The 25,203-nt window shown below is 38.2% G+C and overlaps 1 protein-coding gene across 2 annotated transcripts in view; it reads right to left on the bottom strand.

Moving 5' to 3' along the window:
* The window catches only part of P4HA1 (prolyl 4-hydroxylase subunit alpha 1), an 87,577-nt gene that overhangs the window by 35,991 nt on the left and 26,383 nt on the right, over positions 1-25,203 (bottom strand). For both annotated transcript variants that reach the window (XM_024253030.3, NM_001132261.2), the window contains exons 5-8: positions 23,122-23,259; positions 7,645-7,884; positions 5,360-5,556; positions 1,215-1,391 (exon numbers count right to left, since the gene is read on the bottom strand). In XM_024253030.3, the coding sequence (XP_024108798.1) occupies positions 1,215-1,391; positions 5,360-5,556; positions 7,645-7,884; positions 23,122-23,259 (752 nt within the window). The remainder of the gene's footprint in view (positions 1-1,214; positions 1,392-5,359; positions 5,557-7,644; positions 7,885-23,121; positions 23,260-25,203) is intronic.

Raw genomic sequence — 25,203 nt, 5'->3', positions numbered from 1 at the left:
TGATCAAAAACAATCCAAATTGAGGAATCTCCAGAATATAACTTGATCTCCAAGTTGAAATGAATTAATTACCTTGGATGGCACCAATAATACATATTAATGTTAGACCAGTCTTTTGCATTTATAATGTAATCTTTGACCAAAAAAAAAAAAAAAAAACAAAAAAAAACCCACCAATTTGGAGAAGCAGAAAAACTCTAAAAGAAATTCTAATTTCATTTTGTAGTATAGATATCCAGATAACTCAAACCTTTGATATAATAAGGGTCAACAAACTATGGCCACAGACCAAATTCAGCCTGCTGCCTGTCACTGGAAATAAAATTTTACTGTAATATAGCCACACTCTTTCATTTACATATTTTCTTTGGCTGCTTTTGCACTATAATGGCAGAACTAAATAGTCATGACAGAGATCATATGGCCTCCAAAGCCTAAAAAATATCTAATATTGACCTTTATGGAAAAAATCTGCCAACTCCTGTGTAGTAAGACAGCAAAGCATGCCTTGAATTTATTTAACAATCTCTTTATGAAAGTGATGGCAGCTTGTATTTTACTATCAAGAAGACCAAATATGTTTTTAAGAACAAGCTGATGGGGGAAAAGGCAAGAGCATAAAGGGTAGTCTTTTCCACATTCTCACTGAAGAGTTTTTATGCTCAACACTAAGCTTATAGATTGGGTTTACGTTAGATTCTTTTTCTTTTTAAGAGAAATTATGTGGGTTAAAGTCAGAAAACTATCACCATTTCAAATTAACGTAATGCTTGTGCCCAATTATATCTTTTTATAATAGTAACAATGTGCCTAAAAAGGGAATAAAAATACTCCCACGGTATTCTTTCAGTAAAAATACACAAGTGAAAAAGCTGGACTTTGAGTAGGCTCTGAGATTAAAAGACTCCAAAATATAGAGAAAAGTTTATCAGGAAGACAGTGAAACACAAATTTGTTAATGGTGAATAAAAATCTCATCAATAATTTTCATAATTCAGTGCTTAAAACCCAGTTGAAGGGTACGTTACTTGTGCTGATAACAAATGGAAAATCTGGCATAAACACAGCATCATTAGTAACTCCACTATGCTGAGGCAAAATAGCTTTAAAAAATCTGTGGCGTTATTAGTATATCAATTATCCTATTTTTTTACAAAGAAAAATTGATACAAAGGTACAGTAAATTGACGAGAAAGAAAGAAAACATTATTTACCCTTGGTTTTGCTAGGTCTTTGACAATTTCAATTTCTGCATCAGAAATAATATCATGGAAGCGAATAATACGAGGCTTGTCCCATTCATCCTCCTGTTTAGCTGGAGCCAGAATAAATTTAGGATTACGGTTTCCATCATGGTAGCGGCAAAAGAGTTTTTTCTGTCTCCGAGGGGTCTAAACATAAAGTTAAGAATATGATGAATATATTAGAGTAATAATACTTTTAATATCTATTCCTATGCAGATAAGAGACAATAATTATGCCTGCATATACAGAGTATCTCTGGAAAAATATACAAAAGAAGCAGTACTCTGCAAATATTTTGCCTCTAACAGGATGTTCAGAATTTTAAATACAGTATTAATGATTATTTTCTGGGTGAGAGAGGCGAGGTCTTAAATAAGGAAAAAGGTAGTGTATCTCTTTTAACCCTTCACTCATCAAAATAAAGTTCAAATGTTTAAATATGAAAAAAAATGCCATGTTTATGAAAATATTAAATGAATGCCCGGCATTGCTCTAAATGGCACAAAGTAACTGGAAAGCACCCAGAGACAAAAAGTTTCTAGAAGAAAAAAAAAACTAGGTTTTCCTAAATACCTCACAGTTAAATGCTTGTGGCAAAAAAAAAAAAGGAATTTTTTAAGGGCGAAATCAAAAATGGATAGCTCTGAAAAAGAAAAAATAAGTTATTAAACAAAGATCCCAGATGCTTTTATTAGGCAGTATAAAAATAGAGCAGTCAACAAATTCCCTTCAATCATCTACGTATTATATTAATAAGTTATTTTGTTGCCTACTTCTCTTAATTAAATAAGTATGTCAGGCCTGGCATGGTGGCTCATGCCTATAACCCCAGCACTTTGGGATGCTGAGGTAGGAGGATCACTTGAGCCCAAGGAGATCAAGACCAGCCTAGGCCACACAGCGAAATCTCATCTCTACAAAAAATTTAAAAAATTAGCCGGACATGAAGGCACTTGCCTGTAGTCCCACATACTTGAGGGGCTGAAATGGGAGGATTGCTTAAGCCCAGGAGGTAGAGGTTGCAGTGAGCCATGATCATGCCACTACACTCCAGCCTGGGTGACAGAGCAAGATGCTGTCTCAAAAAAACAAAACAAAACAAAAACAAGTATGTCACATAAGCAGGAATATGAGTAGTCTGTTTCAATTATTATACTAATAATATACTAAAACAAATAATGATTCATGTTTATTCTCCATGCACTTTACCTAGAGTCAAATCCAAGGCTTTAATTTTTAGTAAGTCTTTTATATAATGATGAGATGAATGTAGCTATTCTGAGAAAAAGAATTTTTTGTTTTTGTTTTTGTTTTTGTTTAGACAAAGTCTTGCTCTATCACCCAGGCTGGATTGCAATGCCTTGATCTCGGCTCACTGCAGCCTCCGCCTCCTGGGTTCAAGCAATTCTCCTGCCTCAGCCCCCCAAGTAGCTGAGATTACAGGCCCCTGCCACCATGCTTGGCTAACTTTTTGTATTTTTAGTAGAGATGGGGTTTCACCATGTTGGCCAGGCTGGTCTTGAACTCCTGACCTCAGGTGATCCACCCACCTTGGCCTCCCAAAGTGCTGCAATTACAGGCATGAGCCATCGTGCCTGGCAAGAATGTTCTTTTGATCTTAGGCAAAGTTGAGTATGTGTTACATTAACAAACTGGGAAAATAGCACTCTTGTTTTATATCTACAGTTTTATTTTGTTCCTTAAGAGTTATTAAGAGCAATAAAAATTTCTGCTTACTGCGGAAATTTGAACACCAGATATTTGATAGTACAAACCTTGTGAATTTTTAGGTTATAATGGTATTGTTGTTATTTTGAATTTGTATCTTTAAAAGATACATACTAAAATATTTAGTAATGAAACAGAAAAGAAAATGTTTAATGAGGGGACGGGCGCAGTGGCACACGCCTGTAATCCCAGCACTTTGGGAGGCCAAAGCAGGCGGATCACGAGGTCAGATCAAGACCATCCTGGCTAACAAGGTGAAACCCCATCTCTACTAAAAATACAAAAAATTAGCTGGGCGTGGTGGCAGGCGCCTGTAGTCCCAGCTACTCAGGAGGCTGAGGCAGGAGAATAGCGTAAACCCGGGAGGCAGAGCTTGCAGTGAGCCAAGATGGCGCCACTGTACTCTAGCCTGGGCAACAGAGCAAGACTCCGTCCAGAAAAAAAAAAAAGAGAAGAAAATATTTAATGAGTCTAACAGTGTCACTATCTTTGTATTTACTCATTAGCTCAAGCATGTCCTCCTAGGACTCCATGAACCTACCTATCAAAAGTGTCACCATAGGTATTGTATAGTTTGCTGTTAGTGGTTAAGCTGTCAACAGTCATCAATATCAAAATGCAAAGCCCAGCTTGAGTTTACCAGTAGTAAAGAAAATGTTAAACACGTTTCAAATGTTTACACTTAAAAGTACTTACTCCAAAAATTCACTAACACCTTCTATGGAAGCCTGCGTTCAACTGAAAACTAATACCACATTAAATTCCTTTTCAAAACGTTCCATAATCAATTAATATTGAGAAAGAATGTATATCATATCACAATGCACATTATCATAAAAAGGTTCTGAGAAGTCTTGAGGCTAAACAAAAACCTATGTTCAACTTTGTTTAACAAATGTTCCCCAGACTTTGTTCTTTTTTGCTTTTGGCCTAATATCTATTAACATCTATAGAACTGGAATTCTGAGTTATAAATACATATACAATAAACAAAGTAATATTTATAGACATATTTTAAAGAAACATTAAAGACAAAATCTGTTAAAAACTTTCTGCATTTTCAGTATTAAATAGACTAAAGCATTTCACTAAGCAATCTTGTCAAGATTAACTAGGAGCAAAACTACAAGGGATTATTGTATAGATGAATCTGTCGTATCTCATAAGATGCACAGAGTAGTGTTATTATCTCTAATTAAGGCTGCTGAACAGATGGGTGTGGTGGCTCACGCCTGTAATCCCAGCACTTTGGGAGCCCGAGGCGGGAGGATCACCTGAGGTCAGAAGTTTGAGACCAGCCTGGCCAACATAACAAAACCCCATCTTTACTAAAAATACAAAAAAGTTAGCTGGGCATGGTGGTGAATGCCTGTAGTCCCAGCTACTCGAGAGGCTGAAGCACGAGAATTGCTTGAACCCAGGAGGCGGAGGTTGCAGTGAGCCGAGACTGTGCTACTGCATTCCAGCCTGGGTGATGGGGTGGGTTTCTGTCTCAAAAAAAAAAAAAAAATACTGCTGAAATCTCTCTGGCATTAAATATAAGAAAAACTATCACTTCCTTTAAACTTATTTGATCCTTCACCCTGGAAGGATCAAATGAAAAAGGTAATATTGCCACAAACATATGTAATAGTGTATGATTCACAAGCTTTATTTTAAAGCTATTTTACTAATAATTGGAACATATTAAATGTGGCACCCACAGAGAGATAATGGTATACTGTAATTTTTTTTAAAAAAGTTTTTTAGGCTGGGCACAGCGGCTCACGCCTGTAATCCCACAACTTTGGGAGACCAAGGCAGGTGGATCACAAGGTCAGGAGTTTGAGACCAGCCTGGCCAACATGGTGAAACCCCACCTCTACTCAAAATACAAAAATTAGCCAGGTGTGGTGGCGGGCACCTGTAATCCCACTACTCAGGAGGCTGAGGCAGGTGAATCACTTGAACCCAAGAGGCGGAATTTGCAGTGAGCTGAGATCGTGCCACTGCACTCTAGCCTGGGTGGCAGGGAGAGACTCCGTCTCAAAAAAAAAAAAAAAAAAAAAAGTTTTTTAGAGACAGGGTCTTATTCTGTAGCCCAGGCTGGAGTGAGTGGTGTAATCATAACTCACTGTACTCCTGAACTCCTGGATTCAAGTGATCCTCCCACCTCAGACTCCTGAGTAGCTAAGACTACAAGTGTACACCAGCATACCCAGCTAATTTTTAAATTCTTTTGTAATGGGGTCTATGTTGCCTAAGCTGACATACTGTAATATTTTATGCAGTCATTCTGATTTTTATCACATAGGCTTAAATATAAAATAACTGATTCTCTCCAGAACTGTGTACAAACACATACACACACACATTCACATACACACAATTGGCTTTTCCACTTTACCATTTTGATACCCTCCCCACGGCACAGCATTTCGTACTTCTGTCTCTCTGGCAGGTAATCCACAGCAACCCCTTTTTTCTTTGGTGTAGTTTTCTGATCAGATTGGTCATCTGAAGCAGACTTATTGACATCTTTTTCTTTAGCCATTATATACTCAAAATATTTTAAGTTACCATTAGCTCTCTGATGTTCAGGATCTATTAGAAGAGAAACAAAGCATGTCCATGGGTAAGTTCACGCTTGTTCAAGCATCAGAATACAGTAATATAAAAATAGGAGACTATAATTTATCTTCCAAACCAGGTTGCTTTTGTGAGTGAAAGGAGGCACTAATAAAAATTGTTATACCAAAATAATAGGTATAAGTTACTACTGCCCCCAAGTAAATCAGGACATACAGTCACCTATACAAAAACAGTTCTGGGCCAGGCCTGGTGGCTCACGCCTGTAATCCCAAGCATTTTGGGAGACTGAGGTGGGTGGATCACCTGAGGTCAGAAGTTCGAGACCAGCCTGACCAACATAGTGAAACCTCGTCTCTACTAAAAATACAGAATTAGCTGGGCATGGTGGTGGGTGCCTGTAATCCCAGCTACTCAGGAGGCTGAGGCAGGAGAATCACTTGAACCCGGGAGGCAGGGGTTGCAGTGAGCCGAGATCATGCCATTGCACTCCAGCCTGGGCAAAAAGAGTGAAACTCTGTCTCAAAAAAGACAGTTCTGTAGACAGAAACAGCCATTTATTTAAAGGTGGCAACTGGTGCTTTTACTTTGAGAATTTACTAATCAGCTAAAGGAACTAAGTTCAATTTGATGTCAAATGAATTTTAAAATCTTACTCATCCTACTTATTTTAAGAAATGAAAAAGATTTTTCCAAGACTGAAAAACAATCACATGAGGAAGACAGGGGATAAGCAATGCAAAAGCAACCTTTACCACAGATACATTATAAACATAGCCTACTTCTAAGGGCTGAGTGAAGTTCAGTCCCAAATTTCTAAGTAAGAAGGAAAAGGTAAACTAAAGATACAATTTTCGAATAAGCTAGAATCCACTAACTGCCTCAGAATTGCTAGTCATAATTTTGAACTACCTTTTAGTAGAAGAAAAGAAGACTAAGCTGCCCATCTGAGAGGGGGAAAAAAAAAATAGAGAACCACACACACATAAAAATAAAAAGGCAGAAGAATATATAGAGATTTCACTTGTGACAATAGCTGTTTAGGATACCTAAGCTTAGATCGTAAAATATTTCTTGTCCTTCAGAAACTGTTCACAATAAATGTTACAATATCCAATATTAACCTAATTTTGTAAAAGCAAAGGAAAAGTGTGTGCAGGGAATAGGCGTATACACTAAAAGGAAACAAATGTGTAGGTGTCTTTGAGTGACTGGCTTATAGATGACTCTTCTGTATCTTTTTCCGTTTTAATAAATTTTCTATAATGAGTACAAAGTATATTTTAAATCAAGAGGAAATACCACTGGAAAATAAAGGAAAAAAGATTACTTGAACCAATATCTTGATTTATTATCAACCAACTAAGAAATACCCCAATTATCCAAAGTTCATTTTCGGCAGATCAATCCTTTTGAGCTGTTTGATTCTAACATGCACATATTTTCCTATTTTGTAAAAATAATTTTTAAAGTTTTAAAGCTTCATTATATACGAAAGGCCACCTAAACTTATTATCATACAAATTCTGGACTCCATCTCCAGAGATTACAATTTAGTAGATCTAGGGTAGAGATCAAGAAGTTTTCATTTCTAACAAGTATCCAAGTAATTCTGATGCATGTGGTGCTTGGGCCACACTTGAAGAAACACTACATCTCTGTTCAAAGTACTACTGATAAAATTCTCCTAAGGTATATTTTTCCAACATTTGAATATGATAAATATATTTTCAGCCCATCTATTTTAAATCACTTTATTTTAAAATATGAAATGCAATAAAACATAACACCCTTCAAAGGAAACTGATTAAAATGGCAACATGGTAAACAAACATTTTTGACTGAGTTAGTTACGTTAGCTTCAATTTTGAAATTCCTGGAGAATATAGAGCAGAGAAACACTGTTGTAGCACTATTAGGTGAGAAAAATCAGCCATCATTTACTTTGAGAAGAAAGAAGAGGATAATGTATATTTAACAAGTAAAGCTCCTGACTTCTAACAAGTAAGAAAATACCGTATATAAATGAGGGAAAGACAGAAAAATAGAGAATATATATCCTTCAATATAACTATAACCTTAAATTAGGCCCAGATAACATACCTAGTTCAAGAAGCTTCTTTGTGAGCAAAAGTGCCTTATCCAGGTCTCCCTGCTGATATACCGCATAGCTCAAATAATCTAGAACAGAGACTTTATCTATGGTAGAAATCTCGCCTTCATCCAGTTGCCTTAGGGCTTGTTCCATCCACAGTTCTGTATGGTAATAATCTGCTTCTGTATAGGCCACTTTGCCCAACTCAAAGCAGTCCTCAGCTGTTAGAAAAGATTTGTGTTTCACTCCTATGAAAAGAAAATACAGAGAACTTTAGGAATCTTAACACTACTGTGTATTTATTTAGGACTACACAGCTTTCAAAATGCTGTCTCACTTCTATTTGAAGTTCACAATAATCCTCTGGATAAGCAAAAATTACCCTAACTTTATAAATAAAGGAACAATCTATAACATAATGTAGAATCACACAGCTGGTAATAGGGGACACAGAACCTAGAGAACCCAAGACTGAAATTATCAGCCATCATACCAAAATGAAACATCCATTAAGTTGAAATATACTATTTCCTAACAGTAGGAATTACCATATGAGATACATTTTTTTTTTCTTTTGAGACAGAGTCTTGCTCTGTTGCCCAGGCTGGAATGCAATGGCACAATCTCGGCTCACCACAACCTCCGCCTCCCGGGTTCAAGTGATTCTCCTGTCTCAGCCTCCTGAGTAGCTGGGATTACATGCATGTGCCACCATGCCCAGCTAATTTTGTATTTTTAGTAGAGATGGAGTTTCTCTATGTTGATCAGGCTGGTCTCGAACTCCTGATCTCAGGTGATCCACCCACCTTAGCCTCCCAAAGTGCTGGGATTACAGGCATAAGCCACCGCGCCCGGCCACCATATGAGATATATCTATCTCACTCCTAACCAACAATCTGAGCAAGAGATGAAGGTACAGGAGGAGAGGTAAATATGTCAACTGGATTCTTTCTTTTAAACAGCATTAGTACGTCATTTAAATACCATAAATTCACTCATTGAAAGATTACAGTAGTTCTTAGTATACTTACAGAGTAGAGCAACTATCACCAAAATCTAATTTTAGAACACTTTCATCACTCCAAAAAGAAACCCTGTAACCATTAACAGTCACTACCCATTAACTTCCCTACATTGCCCCAGCCCTAGACAACCACTAATCTACTTTCTGTCTCTACAAATTTGCCTATTCTGGACATAATGCTACTGTGAACATTTGTCTGTAAGTTTCTGTGTTTTCATTTCTTGAGTATATACATATGAGTGGAACTGACTGGTCCTATAGCAACTCTATGCTTAATGTTTTGAGGAACTGCCAAACTGTTTTCCAAAGTGGCTACATCATTTTACATTCCCACCAACAAGGTATGAAATTCCAATTTCTCCACATCCTTGCTAATGCTTGTTATTGTCCTTCTTTTTTATTGTAGACATTCTGGTGAGTATGAAGAGGCATTTCATTGTGGTTTTGATTTGCATTTCCCTGGTGACTAATTATGTTGGGCCTATTATCGTGTGCTTATTTCCATTTGTGTATCTTCTTTGGAAAAAATACCTTTTCAAAGCTTTTGCCCATTTAAAAAATTTGGTGGCTAGGCATGGTGGTTTCACACCTGTAATTCAGTGTTTGGGAGGCCAAAGAAGGAGAACTGCTTAAGGCCAGGAGTTTGAGACGAACCTGGACAATGTACTGAGACCCTCATATCTAACAAAAAAAAATTTTAGAAATTAGCCAGACATTGTGTTGCATACCTGTAGTCCTGGTTAGCTGGAAGGCTAAGGCAAGAAGACTGCTTAAGCCCAAGAGTTCAAGGTTACAGTGAGCTATGACTGCACCACTGCTTGCACTCTGTTGGAGTTCTTTATTGAGACAGAGTCTTGCTCTGTCACCCAGGCTGGAGTGCAGTGACACGATCTCAGCTCACTGCAATCTCTGTCTCCCAGGTTCAACAGATTCTCCTGCCTCAGCCTCCCAAGTAGCTGGGATTACAGGCGTGTGCCACCATGCTGGCTAATTTTTTTATTTTTAGTAAAGACGGGGTTTCACCATGTTGGCCAGGCTGGTCTTGAACTCCTGACCTCACGTGATCCACCCGCTTCAGCCTCCCAAACTGCTGGGATTACAGGTGTGAGCCACTGCGGGTGCCTGGCTTAGCTACATGATTTTAAAATATTTTTCCCATTCTATGTGTTGTCTTTTCACTCTCTTGATGGTGCACTTTTGAAACTGTGATGAAGTCCAACTTATTAATCTTTCAGCACTTGTGCTTTTGGTGTTATTATGTCAACTCGCTTCTGCAGTGAAACTTCTATTTTAAGAAAAGGAGGTATTTGATAGTTCACGAGATAAAATATAAATAGAAAACACTTCAGAAAATACTTAGTCTCATTCATCACTGAAGAAATTAAAACCACCATAAATAAAAATATTTTAAAATAATGGCCTAGATTTATTGAGGTCTTACTATCTGCCAAGTATTTGTCACTTATTTAATCCTCAAAGCCATCTTATTACAGATGAGGAACTAAAATAGAGGTTAACTAATATGCCCAAGGTCACATGTTTAAAAGTAAGAAATGGAATCTGTTCCATACACCTCCAGAAGTTTGTGCTCCTGATGTTGTAACATTAAATGGCAAAACCTAATAGTGGGAGGAAGCAGCAATGTAAACTGGTAACTTTGCTTTTAAGAAATTCAGCAATATGAGAAAAGAAGAATTTAAACTCTATGACTTAATACTACTATTTTTCAGTTATTTCATTGAGATTTAGTACCAGGGGTTGGGGACCTTCCTGTATAAAAGATTTTTGTGGCTGAACTATATTATAGCTAAAAAACTGTAATAAGCTAAAAGCGAGGAAATAAGGAATATATAGGCAGATATATCAATTTAACGGAATAGCATTTTTCATTAAGAAAGATAATTTCAATGCTATAGAGAAAATTATAATAAATTTAAAAATAGAAAATATGAACAAATAAGATACCCTAGGCCAGGCATGGTGGCTCACGCCTGCAATCCCAGCACTTTGGGAGGCTGAGGCAGGCGGATCACCTGAGGTCAGAAATTCGAGACCAGCCTGGCCAACGTGGTGAAACCCTGTCTCTACTAAAAATATAAAAATCAGCCAGGCATGGTGGCGGGTGCCTGTAATCCCAGCTACTCAGGAGGCTGAGGCAGGAGAATCGCTTGAACCTGAGAGGCAGAGGTTGCAGTGAGCCAAGATCACGCCATTGCAGTCCAGCCTGGGCAACAACAGTGAAACTCCATCAAAAAAATAAAAAATACCCTAACAAAGAGCAGGCATATTGGAATGGGAAAAACAAAAGACCTTCCAAAAATCATAAATATAATCAACAACAGTTCAAAACTCATTAGGCTGGTTAAAATGTAGATTAAGGCCAGGTGCCGTGGCTCATGCCTGTAATCTCAGCACTTTGGAAGGCTGAGGCAGGCGGATCACGAGGTCAGGAGATCGAGACCATCCTGGCTAACACAGTGAAAGCCCGTCTCTACTAAAAATACAAAAACTTAGCCAGGCGTGGTGGCGGATGCCTGTAGTCCCAGCTACTCAGGAGGCTGCAGCAGGAGAATGGCGTGAACCCAGGAGACAGAGCTTGCAGTGAGCCGAGATCACGCCACTGCACTCCAGCCTGAGTGACAGAGCAAGACGCTGTCTCAAAAAAAAAAAAAAAAAAAAAAAAAGTAGATTAAACACAACTAAAAAGAGAACAATAAATCCAGGAGAGAGAGCTAAATAAATTATCATGGCATAAACTGCCCAGAATGCAGAGGGATTAAAAACATGAAATGCTAGTTAAAACACAAAGACAAGGCCGGGCGCGGTGGCTCACGCCTGTAATCCCAGCACTTTGGGAGGCCGAGGCAGGCAGATCACAAGGTCAGGAGATCGAGACCATCTTGGCTAACATGGTGAAACCCCGTCTCTACTAAAAATACAAAAAATTAGCTGGGCGTGGTGGTGGGCGCTTGTAGTCCCAGCTACTTGGGAGGCTGAGGCAGGAGAACGGCATGAACCTGGGAGGTGGAGCTTGCAGTGAGCCAAGATCGCGCCACTGCACTCCAGCCTGGGCGACGGAGCAAGACTCCATCTCTTAAAAAAAAAACAAAAACAAAAACAAAACACACACAAAGACAAAAAAACTAAAGTCTAAGTATGTCTACTTGGAATTCTAGAAGAAGAGAACAGAAAGAATACAGATAAGATAGTGTTTAAAGAGATAACGGTAGAAAAATTTCTAAAATTAAAATGCATGGAAGTTCAGATTCAGGAAACAAAGAATTCCAAGCCAAACAAAGCACATTTGAGGGCTTCTTAAGAATGTGTTTCAAGGAGGAAAATTCCAAAAGGAAAGTCTGAGGTACAATAAAGAATGATGAACAACGAAAATGGTATACATAAATGCCAGTCTAAATTAAAGAAAAGGGCTGGGCACAGTGGCTCACACCGGTAATTTGAGCACTTTGGGAGGCAGGCAGACTACTTGAACTCAGGAGTTCGAGACCAGCCATGGGCAACATGGCGAAAGGCCGTCTTTACTAAAAATACAAAAAATTAGCCGGGCGTGGTAGCACACACCTGTAATCCCAACTACTGGGGAGGCTGAGGCACGAGAATTGCTTGAACCCGGGAGGCAAGGTTGCAGTGGGCCAAGAGTGCACCACTGCACTCCAGTCTGGGTGACAGAGCGAGACTCCGTCCAGGGGAAAAAAAAAAAAAAAAAAAGTGAATAAAGACAACACTGATAGGGGTGAAAACTAAGGGAAAAAAGAAAGGGGACGGTCATGGGACATGCTCCAGCAGGGTGGCAATCTTTAGATGGTTATTAAGAAATGGGATGAATAAAGTAGAAACTGATGTGTGTGAAGACAACAGTGACTCCATCTTGCATGCTAATCTACCATGTTCACTTTTGATTAACCTCAGTCCCACGAATGCCTGCTGATTTCTACTTTACTTGCTGTCCTTAGTGTAAGAACATGTACTCACTATAAATCCTGCCTTTAGAGCAAAGCAACCTTGATGTTATCACAAAAATTACAGGCTATGACACACATAGCATTCTTGCCTGTTCTGGAGCTTGCCTTTGTCCCTACAGAGCATGTACACCCTTTCCCTATGGCATTTAAGTCATGGGTCTGGGGACTAACGGTGCAGAGATCTACCTGTCTTGCTACTGCCCAAGACCATGCTTCCATCTGTAAGTTTCCCAATAAATCATCCTCTACTGACAATAAGTAAAAAAAACTGTAGAACCTCCACAAAATAGAGTAATAACATGTAGCTGTAAAAAGAAATAAGGATTTCTACACATGAAGTAATGACTGGGGTATATCAATAAATTAAAGCACCAAAGTACATAACAGTATTTATAGTATGCTTTTTTTTTTTTTTTTGAGACGGAGTCTCACTCTGTTGCCCAGGCTAAAAATGCAGTGGCGCGATGGCTCACTGCAACCTCCATGTCCTGCTGGGTTCAAGCAATTCTCCTGCCTCAGCCTTCTGAGTAGCTGGGATTACAGGTGCCCACCACCACGCTCAGCTAATTTTTGTATTTTTAGTAGGGATGGGGTTTCACCATATTGGCCAGGCTGGTCTCGAACTCCTGACCTCAGGTGATCCACCCACCTTGGCCTCCCAGAGTGCTGGGATTACAGGTGTGAGCCACCACGCCCAGCCAGTATGCTATCTTTTGTGTTTATGTTGAGAGAATATAGGAGTAGATATATATTTGCTTGTATTTTGAAAAACTGGAAATAGTAAAACTGTCAAAATGGTCACATAGAAAAAGGAAGGGACTAGGTTGATAAGTATAAGAATGAAAGTGAGACTTCTATTAATGTACCTTATTAGTCTAGTTTGGACTGTCAAAGAATTTAAAAGTTTTACATAATTAAAAACAATAAATTGGCTGGGCATGGTGGCTAGAGCCTGTAATCCCGACACTTCGGGAGGCCAAGGCAGGAAGATCTCTTGAGCCAGGGAGTTCAAGACAACCCCGGGCAAAATAATGAGACAATGTATTTAAAAAAAAAAAAAAAAAAAAAAAAAAAAAAGGCTGGGCGCGGTGGCTCAGTGGCTCACGCCTATAATCCCAGCACTTTGGGAGGCTGAGGCAGGTGGATCATGAGGTCAGGAGATCGAGACCAACCTGGCTAACATGGTGAAACCCCATCTCTACTAAAAATTCAAAAAATTAGCCGGGCATGGTGGCGGGCGCCTATAGTCCCAGCTACTCAGGAGGCTGAGGCAAGAGAATGGCGTGAACCTGGGAGGCGGAGCTTGCAGTGAGCTGAGATCATGCCACTGCACTCCAGCCTGGGCGACAGAGCAAGACTTCGTCTGAAAAAAAATAATAATAATAATAAAATAAAAAATAAAAAATAATAGCCAGGTATGGTGGTACATGCATGCCTGTAGGCCTAGCTATTTGGGAGACTGTGACAGGAGGATCCCTTGAGCCCAACAGTTCAAGGCTGCACTGAGCTATGATCATGCCACTGCACTCCAGGCCAGGCAACAGAGCAAGACATTGTTTCTAAAACAAACAAATGAAAACAATGAATCAAAAGAAAAACCCAGGACAATCCCTAAAACTCTGAGGAAATGAAATAAATGAACTCAACTATATAACATGTTAAGGGCATAGCCACAAAGAGAAATGAATTACCTCAGATGTCTTTAAAACAAGATTTTGACTGATCATATCTAGAGTGGTATATTTTAAGGATATAAAGTACAAAAAAACTGTATTCAGTAGTCTTAATGTTATTAATAGTATCAATAAAACAGTATGAGTTAATAGTATGAATAAAAGAATAATCAGGTTAATATCCTTAGGAAACAAATTTTCAAAAGAAAAGAGATATAAATATAAACCCTGTGGTTTTCAATTTAAACAATATGAACTTACATATTTCCTGTCTCTGTTTATGACAAACTATATAGCAATAATCACCCCTAGAACCTAGCTAGACTCTGCTGCTTAAATGTCATCCCTGTTCAAAGGAATCAAGCCTTGCCAGGCAAGGGGTGGAAAACCTGTAGTCCCAGCTACTCAGAAGGCTGAAGCAGGAAGATCACTTGAGCCCAGGAGTTCCAGGCTGTAGTGCACCATGATCGCATATGTGAATAGCCACTGCACTCTAGCCTGAGCAACATGGCAAGAACCTATCTCTTAAGGGGGGGAAAAAAAGGGCCAAGGCTCATTGAAGAAATGCCTGGTTCCTACTCTGGAATAGAAAAGAAACCTGGAAAAAAACTGTACCAGAAAGCAAGGAAATTTCCTCTCTATCAAAGAATAATAACACAGTCAATTCAAAAAAACAAGTCTATCTAAAGATGCTCCCCACTGGCCTAAAATGGGATAATCTGAGATCAAAGTAATACTGAATAGGCTGAAATACAAAAAAAAAAAAAAGAAAAAAATCCATATTCATGATGTCATGAAAATTACAGATCACTACTAAAAATGGTTAGGATACCAACTCATTACTCTGAAAACTGATAAAGACGACTAATTATAGACTTACCCTGCCTTTCCTATATATATTTCAGGGTAACCAAATGGTTCATGAAGGACGTTCCTGTTTATAGAATTCCAGTTAATAAAAGTATAAGGAATAATGGAATGAAAAAAATCATCATCTTGTAACCCCTAATGAAATAGTGGTTCTAGGCAATGATCATCAAAGGCTGCCAAAACCAGTAGATAAAACTTAAGGAGAACTTTATATGGAGGGATCAGGCTCTCATCACCTGAACCTCACTCTGGGACAGGACATTAGATGTTGGTTCATGCAGTTCAAAAGAAAGTTCATAGCGCCACCTATGGAGTTAATTTTAAAATTTAACTTGAATCTAATCAAGCCTCAAGCTCTAACCAGTGTGTAGGAAACATAGGCATTAAAGGAACATGTTAACCACCAAAGTAGTCAACTCCAGAATGTGGAACATTCCACATAACATATGACTAGGTTTCCCCAGCTAACCAATGTCATAAAGAGAAAGAAAAAAAAGGAAAAGGGAATAAAAGGGACTTAACAGACATAATTTAAAAAAATACAACTGTAAAACGACAACTTCGAGATCACCAGAGAAATAATATTGACTGGGTATTAAATTATATAAGGAAATACTGTCGACTTGTTAAGCAGGGAGATAGTAAGTGGTTATGTTACTTTTTTAAAAAAAACTAGCTGGGCGCAGGTGACTTATACCTACAGTCCCAGCTACTTGGGAGGCTAAGACAGGAGGAACACTTGAGACCAAGAGTTCAAGGCTGCAGTGAGCTATAATGGTACCACTGCACTCTAGCCTGAGCAATAAAGTGAGACCCTGTCTCTAAATAAAATTAAAAATAAATTACAAAGACCTACTTGCAGCCAGGAGTTCAAGACCAGACTGGGCAACATAGCAAGAGCCCATCTCTACAAAAAATTTAAAAATTAGCCAGGTGTGGTGGCACGCACCTATAGTCCCGGCTGTTCAGGAGGCTAAGGCAGCAGGATGGCTTGAGTCCAAATGTTCAAGGCTGCAGTGAGCTATGATCATGCCAGTGCACTCCAGCCTGGGTGATAGGGTGAAATCTTGCCTCAAAAAAATAAATTTTAATAAAGACCTGATCAGTTAGATATGCATGTTGAATTATTTATGGATAAAATGACACAATGTCTAGGATTTGCTCTTAAAATACTCCAACAAAAACGACAAAAAGAAAGGGTGGAAGGAATAGCTAAACCAAGAATGACAAAATGTTTAAAACGTTTGGAGCTTGGTGACGGCACAGGTTCATTATGTTATTACCTTTATTTTTGTGTATGTGTGACATTTGATATTTTCCATAAGAAAAGAAGTTTTATAAATAATAAAAAAAAGGGAGAAAGTCATGTCCTACAGGGCTCTTTTTATGCTATTATACAGAAAATCACAGTTCCCTTTCTGACACTATAAAAAAAAAGTGACAGGTATGTGAAAAAACAACAACAAGCCTAGACAAGAAAATATGACTTCTCCAACAACATTTCTCTCAGAATATACAGTTCTGAGACTAAGTCAATATTATACTAGTATAATATTGTATTTGACTAGAAACTACTGGTCAAAGACAGACTAGCCTACATTTTCTCTCATAAAACACATAAAACTGTATATATTTATTAAGTGCCTGGTAACATCACAAAGAAAACTGGTGGAGAAACAAACACAATGATGGTTTCTTTAATAAATTTTGACTGAATATACTTCAAAGAGTCACTAAAATGACCAGAACTGGACTTAGCTATAACCTATCCAATGGTGGTCACACATGTTTTTAAGAAGATGCTAACAGAAAAGGAATTCATGAGAAATAAGTCAAAAGGAAGTAAAGTTATGGGCACGTTTTGCTAGTGATCAGACATTTGCAGACTACAGAAAAGCATGCCCTGGTCTGACAATGAGCTGTTGAATTCCAGTATCAAACAGAGTCCAAGCTTGGAGGTGTATGCACTGGAGGATCACATGACCCAATATAATCAAATATTCAAATCATACAATCACCTCCACTCACTTTTTTTTTCTGGCCCCCCATTAGTCACTTACAGACAGTAACTGATTATCAGTATACTCCTAAAATGAAGACGAAGACCCACGTTTTGATGTTTTCACTTACAGACAGTAACTGATTATCAGTATACTCCTAAAATGAAGACGAAGACCCACGTTTTGATGTTTTCCCCTTAAATAACTCTCTATCCTGCCTTCCACCCTAGGAAAGGATACTATCTTAGTGCATTTCACTTATGCTCCCATAACAAAATACCAAGGACTGGATAATCTATAAAAAAACAAATTTATTTTCTCACAGTTCTAGAGGCTGGGTAGTCCAAGATTCAAGGCACCAGTGGGTTCACCTGTCTAGTGAGGGCTGCTCTCCTCTTCCAAGATGGCACCTTGCTGCTGCATCCTCCAGAGGGGAAGAATGCTATGTCCTCACGTGGTGAAGGCTGAAGGGCAAGAGAGCTAGTGGCTGCATAAAGCCTCTTTCATAAGGGCCTTAAATCCCATTCCCGTAGGCCCCCCTCTTAATACCATCACACTGGCCATTAAGTTTCACCACCTAAATTTTGGATGGACATATTCCAACAATAGCAGATGCTGAGAAACTAACTTCTTAATAGTTTAACATGAGTTAGTTCCAGAAACTAAAGATGCATATTAAATTTTGACAATGCTATTATTTTTTTGGTTACGAGAACTAGTAAACTGAGAAGATGAGCTCATAATGCAGCAATTATAAATGTTTCTCTTAGGGACATGCAAAACACATAAGATGACAGTATGCCATTAACCCACGCAGATAGCACCAGTAATATTTTTTTTACATGACTTGATATTCTGGCAACATTATTTGAACAAGCATGGAAGAGACAGTAGAAGATCTTTAGCTATTCTGCTTTGGTAAAGTATTTCTGCTTGTCTTACCTACTGATCTATTAACAATATTAAAGGCAGACTGCCTGGGAATCTGATTTTTAAAATAAATCAAAAGTAATGCAGCATTTGAAAAGGAAGGCTGTTTCCAAAGTAGAGAACATGAGAAGAAAAAGTAGGCAAGAAAACAAAGAAGAAAATGAAATAAGGAAAGTGGTATGGGCAGAAAGAGACTGTAAAAAGCTTCATATAAAAAGCAAACCAAGTTTGATGAGAAACAAGAATAAGTTGTAAATTCCTTTGGTTCAAAGGAAGAGGCATGGATGACTGACATGAACATACCAAATTGAATATGATAAACCAAATTGAAAGTAAACTAACACTAAAGAGTCCTTTAATTTATTGTCACAATAGAAACTATAATATCAGGCCAGGTACAGTGGCTCTTGCCTGTAACCCCACCACTTTGGGAGACTGAGGGGGGTGGATTGCTTGAGCTCAGGAGTTCGAAACCAGCCTGGGCAACATGGCAAAACCCTGTCTCTACAAAAAAATACAAAAATTAGCTGCTTGTGGTGGCACATGCCTGTAGTCCTGGCTACTTGGGAGACTGAGGTAAGAGGATCACCTTAGCTTGGGAGGTTGAGGCTGTAGTGAGCTGCGATTGTGCCACTGCACTCCAGCCTGGGCGATAGCAGAGTGAGATCCTGTCTCAAAAAAAATAAAGAAAGAAAAGAAAGAAAATAAACTAAAAAATCATAGGCACTATACGAAAAACATTATTTAGAAATACATTTTTAGCTGGACGTAGTGGCTCATGCCTGTAATTCCAGCACTTTGGGAGGCTGAGGTGGACAGATCACTTGAGGTCAAGAGTTGGAAACCAGCCTGGCTGACATGGTGAAACCTCATCTCTACTAAAAATAAAAAAATTAGCTGGGCATGGTGGTGGGTGCCTGTAATCCCAGCTACTTGGGAGGCTGAGGCAGGAGAATCACTTGAACCCAGGAGGCAGAGGTTGCAGTGAGCCGAGTTGCGCCACTGCACTCCAGCCTGGGTAACAGAGAAAGACTCCATCAAAAAAGAAAAAAAAGAAAAAGAAATAGATTTGTAAGGTTCATCCGTTAAACTGAGAGAGACATGTAATCCAAAAATTCTTGCACTTCACAAGAACACTTAATGGGTCAAAACTTAATTTGTAAGGGATAATTATGTTTAAAATGCACACACTTAGAAGTTAATGTCCCACCTCTGAGGCAGTGTGGTACACTCATAGCTGAGTGAGCTCCAGAGATGTCTGGAGAATCTACTGCTTGTTATAGTTACCTTATTAACTTACCAAGACAGTGATGCAAGTGACCAGAAGGGTGAACATTCAACTTCCACATGAAGCAAATTGAATTTTATACATACGACATTTTCTATTACTGACCCCCACCCCCTAAAAAAAAATCACAGCTTAAAAAAAAGCATATCTTTGGCAGATATGGATCTATTCAACCAATCAGGGTTGGGAACAAACAATCTGAAAACTGAAGGAAGTCCTTAAGAACTATAAGGACAACACTGATGTCAAAATGCATGTAACCTATCAGATTTTTCATTAAAATACCAACAAAGCATTTCAAAAGGTAGGCCCAAAGATGCAAAAGAAACAGATGAAACTAATCAAGGAGTGATGTGGCATCAATATAAATTCACTAAACATTTCTCTTTTTTGTTTGAAGAAAATTTAAAATACATGCATCCTTCCTCCCTCACCCCCACCATTTCACACCCAAATTGCTAAAATTTTTAAAGTCTGACAAAACCAAGAGCTGGCAAGGATATGAAGAAATGAGAACTCTCATACAATGCTGGTGAGAGTATAAATGCATGCTCTGGAAAGCAATCTGGCCACATCTGGTAAGTATGATGAAAAACCAAATACCCTATGATTTCTTATACCCTGAGAGAAAGCCTTGCAAGTGAGTACGTGGCCACAAAAAGAAATCAACAAAGATGTATCAAACCTCATTTGATAAAGCAAAAAATTGGACAAAATCTAAATGTACATCCATCCACAGAAGAAAGAATAAATAATGTTATACAACACCACATTAGCAGTTAGATGAATCTGATCAACACAGATAAATTTACTGAAAATACTAGGTTAAAAAAAGGTTGTAGAAAGATACATAGAGTATGACGTACTATTGATGTAAAATTTAAAAACACAATACAATGGAAAATATATATGATAAAGTATAAAAAGATGACAGGATACACACCAAGTTCAGAACAGTCATTACCTCTAAACAAGGGAAGGTGCACAAGAAGCCTTCGAACACATTTGTGATATTTGACTATTAACAACAGAAAATAATCTGGGTTGGGGGAGCCTAAAAACTCTTATGCTAGTATTCATGCTATTATTTTTTACCACTTATAGGGTATAATGTGATTAGGAAATTTCAGTCATTCTACTTATAAGGAATTTGCATGAAAGGAAAGTCAATAAGAACTAGCCCAAAACTGTGATAAAAGAGGAAAAAAGTCAACAAGGAGATAAAAAGCACCTGACAAAGAATGAATATTGCCCCTAAGACTAAACACAGTGAAATCAGGGTTAAATAATATTCAGGACCATTTTGATGGGAATATAATCATTTTTTAAACAAAACACATATAGTAATCTAAATAACATTTATTACCCACCACCACACATTTGGGAGGCTGAGGTGGGATGTTTTCTTTTTTGCTTTTTGTTTTTTGAGATAGGGGTCTCACTCTGTTGCCCAGGTTGGAGTGTAGTGGCGTGATCACAGCTCACTGCAGCCTTGAACTCCTGGGCTCAAGTGATCCTCCCATGATATGGTTTGGCTCTGTGTTCACACCCAAATATCACCTTGAATTGTAATAATCCCCACCTATCAAGGGCGGGACAAGGTGGAGATAACTGAATCATAGGGGCAGTTCCCCCATGCTGTTCTTGTGACAGTGAGTTCTCATTAGATAGGATGGTTTTATAAGCACCTGGCATTTCCCCTGCTGGCCCTCATTCTCTTTCCTGCCACCCTGTGAAGAAGTGCCTTCTGCCATGTTTGTGAGTTTCCTAAGACATCCGTAGCCATGCAGAACTGTGAGTCAATTAAACCTCTTTTTTAAAATAAATTACCCAGTCTTGGGTATTTCTTCATAGCAGTGTGAATACATCCCACCTCAGCCTCCCAAACAGCTAGGACTACAAGGAAGCACCACAACATCCAGCTAAGTTTTCATTTTTTTGTAGAGTGAGGGACTTGCTATGCTGCCCAGGCTGGTCTTGAACTCCTATCCTCAAGGGATCCTTTCCACCTTAGCCTCCCAAAATGCTGGGATTACAGGCATGAGCCACCATGCCAGCCCTATTTTGTTAAATGGAACCTATCCAGTTGATGAAGCCAGAAATTCCTATCAAGTACATCATCAAATTCTACTATTCGTAGCTTGATAATCTATCCACTATCACCTCTTACTTAAATATTTGCAACAGCCTCCTCCCTGGTTCTTCGTCCCTTGGCCCCAACCCAATCTCCATTCGGCAGCCAGAATGGTATTTCTAAAAGAAAAAATCATAAATTTCCCTTACAAACTTTTTAATAGCTCCCCACTGCACTCAGGACAGTTCAATCTCTTCCACATGGCCTACAAAGCTCTCCAAGAGATGGCTTCTGCTTACCTCTCTAGTCTCAGCTCTCACTACTCTCACAAAGCCAAACCCCCATATCCACCTGGTGCAGTCACCTCTTGAATTCTACATTAAGCCATACGAACTACATGTTAGTTATCTGAATATGATATGCTCTCTCCTTTCGACCTTTCTACATGTTCCCTCTGTCTGAAACACTTTTCCCACACCCACTCCTGTCTCCCTCTCCCCCATTTATCTGGTTAATTCCTTGTCCATTAGATCTCAATTTTTTTAATGTCTATCTTCCAGGAATTCTTCCTTTACATCCCTTATGAGGTCCAGCAATAGGTTTCTTTTGATGTGCTCATATGGTATCCTGAATTTCTCCCATCCAAACACTCATCTTACTATACTGTAAGAATACCCTAATGGCGAGGGTAGTGTATGTCTTGTTCATTACGTGTCCCCAGTACCTAACATAATAGCTGGCACATATTAAGTACTTAATATCTATTAAATGTGTTTTAAACCTGAAGCCAATTTTAAAAATAAGGTTATAATCTTATCAAAAGTGTTATGTATAATATTAGTAGAAACTGAAAATTTGCAAATTTGTATTTTTGGAAGTTAAAATTAATGGAATTATATTCCAGCTTAACAAAAATTTTATTTACTATTATACCATGTTTAGTTTTTACCAACAGATACCTTCACCTCAAATAAAGGGAGATGAGCAAGAAAACATTTTGATGAACAACTCATCCCACTGATTTTTTCTTACCGAGAAAATCAATTTCAATATGAAGACAGAGACAACATATTTTATTTCTGCAGCTGACAATAACAGGAGATAGTAGTGGTAATGAGTCACAAACTTTGAAAAAGTGAGGGATGGCAGAAGTAAATTGTCATGAAAGTAACTGTAACTTAAAAAGAGGACTTTGCCAAAAATAGGTCAGAAAGAGGAAGTTCCATACTATGGAACACTTTAAACATATGTGGATACCCCAAACATCTTGGCTTTTAATTATTTAACATATAAACTTTGACTATCAACTCTCTTATAGCTTTACATACAAAGCTTTCAAATAGTATTAGGTGTTCTGAATAAAAACGATTGGTGAAATGACAGTTTCTTTTCCTTACACACTAAAATTCTCTACTTAAGTTAGTTTCTATCAATACAAGCTTTCAGAGTAACAAGCTAGAAGCATACCCGTAACTATTAAGCCCTAAGAGAAAGGGAAGGTGATTCTTTAGTCTTCGAAGGCTATGAAACAAACTACAATTTAAAATCTTAAAATGCAAAAGTCTTTTTTATACTAACATTGTGTTAATGGACTCAAGAGAGAAGCTAGGTGATAGGTATTTTATAGAATGGAAGAATGATCTTACCTGGAAGATTACCCTTTGAGATGGTATCTGTATCCAAATTGTAGGTATCCTGGAGACGTAACAGAGCTTTGGCTGCCCCAACCTGATCTTCATCATTAGGAAAGTACTGTCTCTGAATGGTTAGGTTAGAGATAAAGCCTTGAAATAGATAAATCAAAGAAAAAAAAAGACTGTAGAACCTCATAAACTTCCCATAAAGAGACTTAATAAGGATTGTTCAAAATCTATTTTATTATTTTCTACCACACCATGAATAGTTCTACATACTCAACAAAAAATTAAATACAGTGAATAAGACTTGGCGTACTTTTAACTTGTTCAATCTTCCAAAAGCCTAGTGTTGCTTAAGGACTGTGACGCTGTTATATAAATTGTATCTGTATTAGCAGGTAAAGATCACCTAACATAATAGTTATGAGTTTTTAGTTATATAACACAGCAAGAAAACAAAGTGCATCCACTAAGTTTGAGAAATGAACATTTATGGGTCTGAAATGACATTCATTGACAATCAATTATACTTCCAGATAACAGATGGTAAGTAAAATGTGTGCTCTTAAAGTTGTTTTTTTGTTCCATGTATTACACATTATATAAACATGTAAATATATAAAGTTTGGTGGAATTCTTCAAGGAGAAGGAAAAGATATTAATTATATATTTAAGATCAACAGCCAAGCTAGTTTACTAAAATATATTTAGATCAGTTTTAATTATCAAACATGATGTTGATCAACCAAAATTTACAATATATAAACCTAATCTTAGAGGATTTATATAAAGTATGCAAAAATCAAACAAACCAATTACTGACAACTATATAACCCCAAGAAGAATGGATGCTAAACACTCCTTAAGAAACAAAAAATTGGTTTAAAAATTGGTTTAAAATTCACAAGTATCATTACTTGTGAATAAAAATTAGGTATGAGACTTCCCTCTCTTCTCATTAACTTATAATCAACTTTTTTTTTTTTTTGAGACAGTCTCACTCTGTCATCCAGGCTGGAGAGCAGTGGCACGATCTCAGCTCACTGCAATCTCCACCTCCCAGGTTCAAGCAATTATCATGCCTCAGCCTCCCAGTAGCTGGGATTACAGGCATGTGCCACCACACCCGGCTAATTTTTGTATTTTTAGTAGAGACAGGGTTTCACCATGTTGCCCAGGCTGGTCTCCAACTCCTGGCCTCAAACGATCAACCTGCCTTGGCCTCCCAAAGTGCTGGGATTACAGGCGTGAGCAACTGTGTCCAGCCAGCTACGTATTTTGAACAGCAAGAGACCAGGCCTTTTTTGTTTTGTTCTGTTTTTTGAGATGGAGTCTCGCTCTGTCACCCAGGCTGGAGTGCAGTGGCACAATCTCGGCTCACAGCAACCTCCGACTCCCAGGTTCAAGCGATTCTCCTGCCTCAGCCTCCCGACTAGCTGGGATTAAAGGTGCCTACCACCATGCCCGGCTAACTTTTATATTTTTAGTAGAGACGGGTTTTCACCATGTTGGCTAAGCTGCTCTCGAACTCCTGACCTCAAGTGATCTGCCGGCCTCAGCCTCCCAAACTACTAGGATTACAGGCGTGAGCCACCGTGCCTGGCTGAGACCAGGCATTTTTATGTTAATGAAAATGTACAAATGAACAAATAACTAGAAGAGGGCTAGAGTTTATATCAAGCATATTTTTATGCTGTTTTGTCTCTTTTTAGAGACAGAGTCTTGCCATGTTGCCCAGGCGGAAGTGCAGTGGCTTTTTACCAGTATAATTCCATTATTAGATCAATCATGGGAGTTTTGACCTGCTCTGTTTCCAACAATATTTTTAGTTTTACGACCAACTCTCAGTTGCAATCTCTGTATGGAATTTTACAAGCAAGTTTTACAAGTTTTATAGAAGGCTATAATATTTCTTATGCTACAAACAAAATTCTAAGAAAAATTAAAATATATATATATATTCTCTCTCATAGCATTATAGAATGACTACTACAGATTAAAACAACAAAGTCCCAAGGTTCACATTATAAAACAACTTAGTTCATTACTTGAGAATAAATATATGGATTTCCTTTTAAAAATGTGTTCAGG

This window comes from Pongo abelii, chromosome 8, assembly GCF_028885655.2.
Source record: "Pongo abelii isolate AG06213 chromosome 8, NHGRI_mPonAbe1-v2.0_pri, whole genome shotgun sequence".
Lineage (NCBI taxonomy): Eukaryota > Metazoa > Chordata > Mammalia > Primates > Hominidae > Pongo > Pongo abelii.
This window is presented reverse-complemented; position numbering and strand designations above follow the sequence as displayed.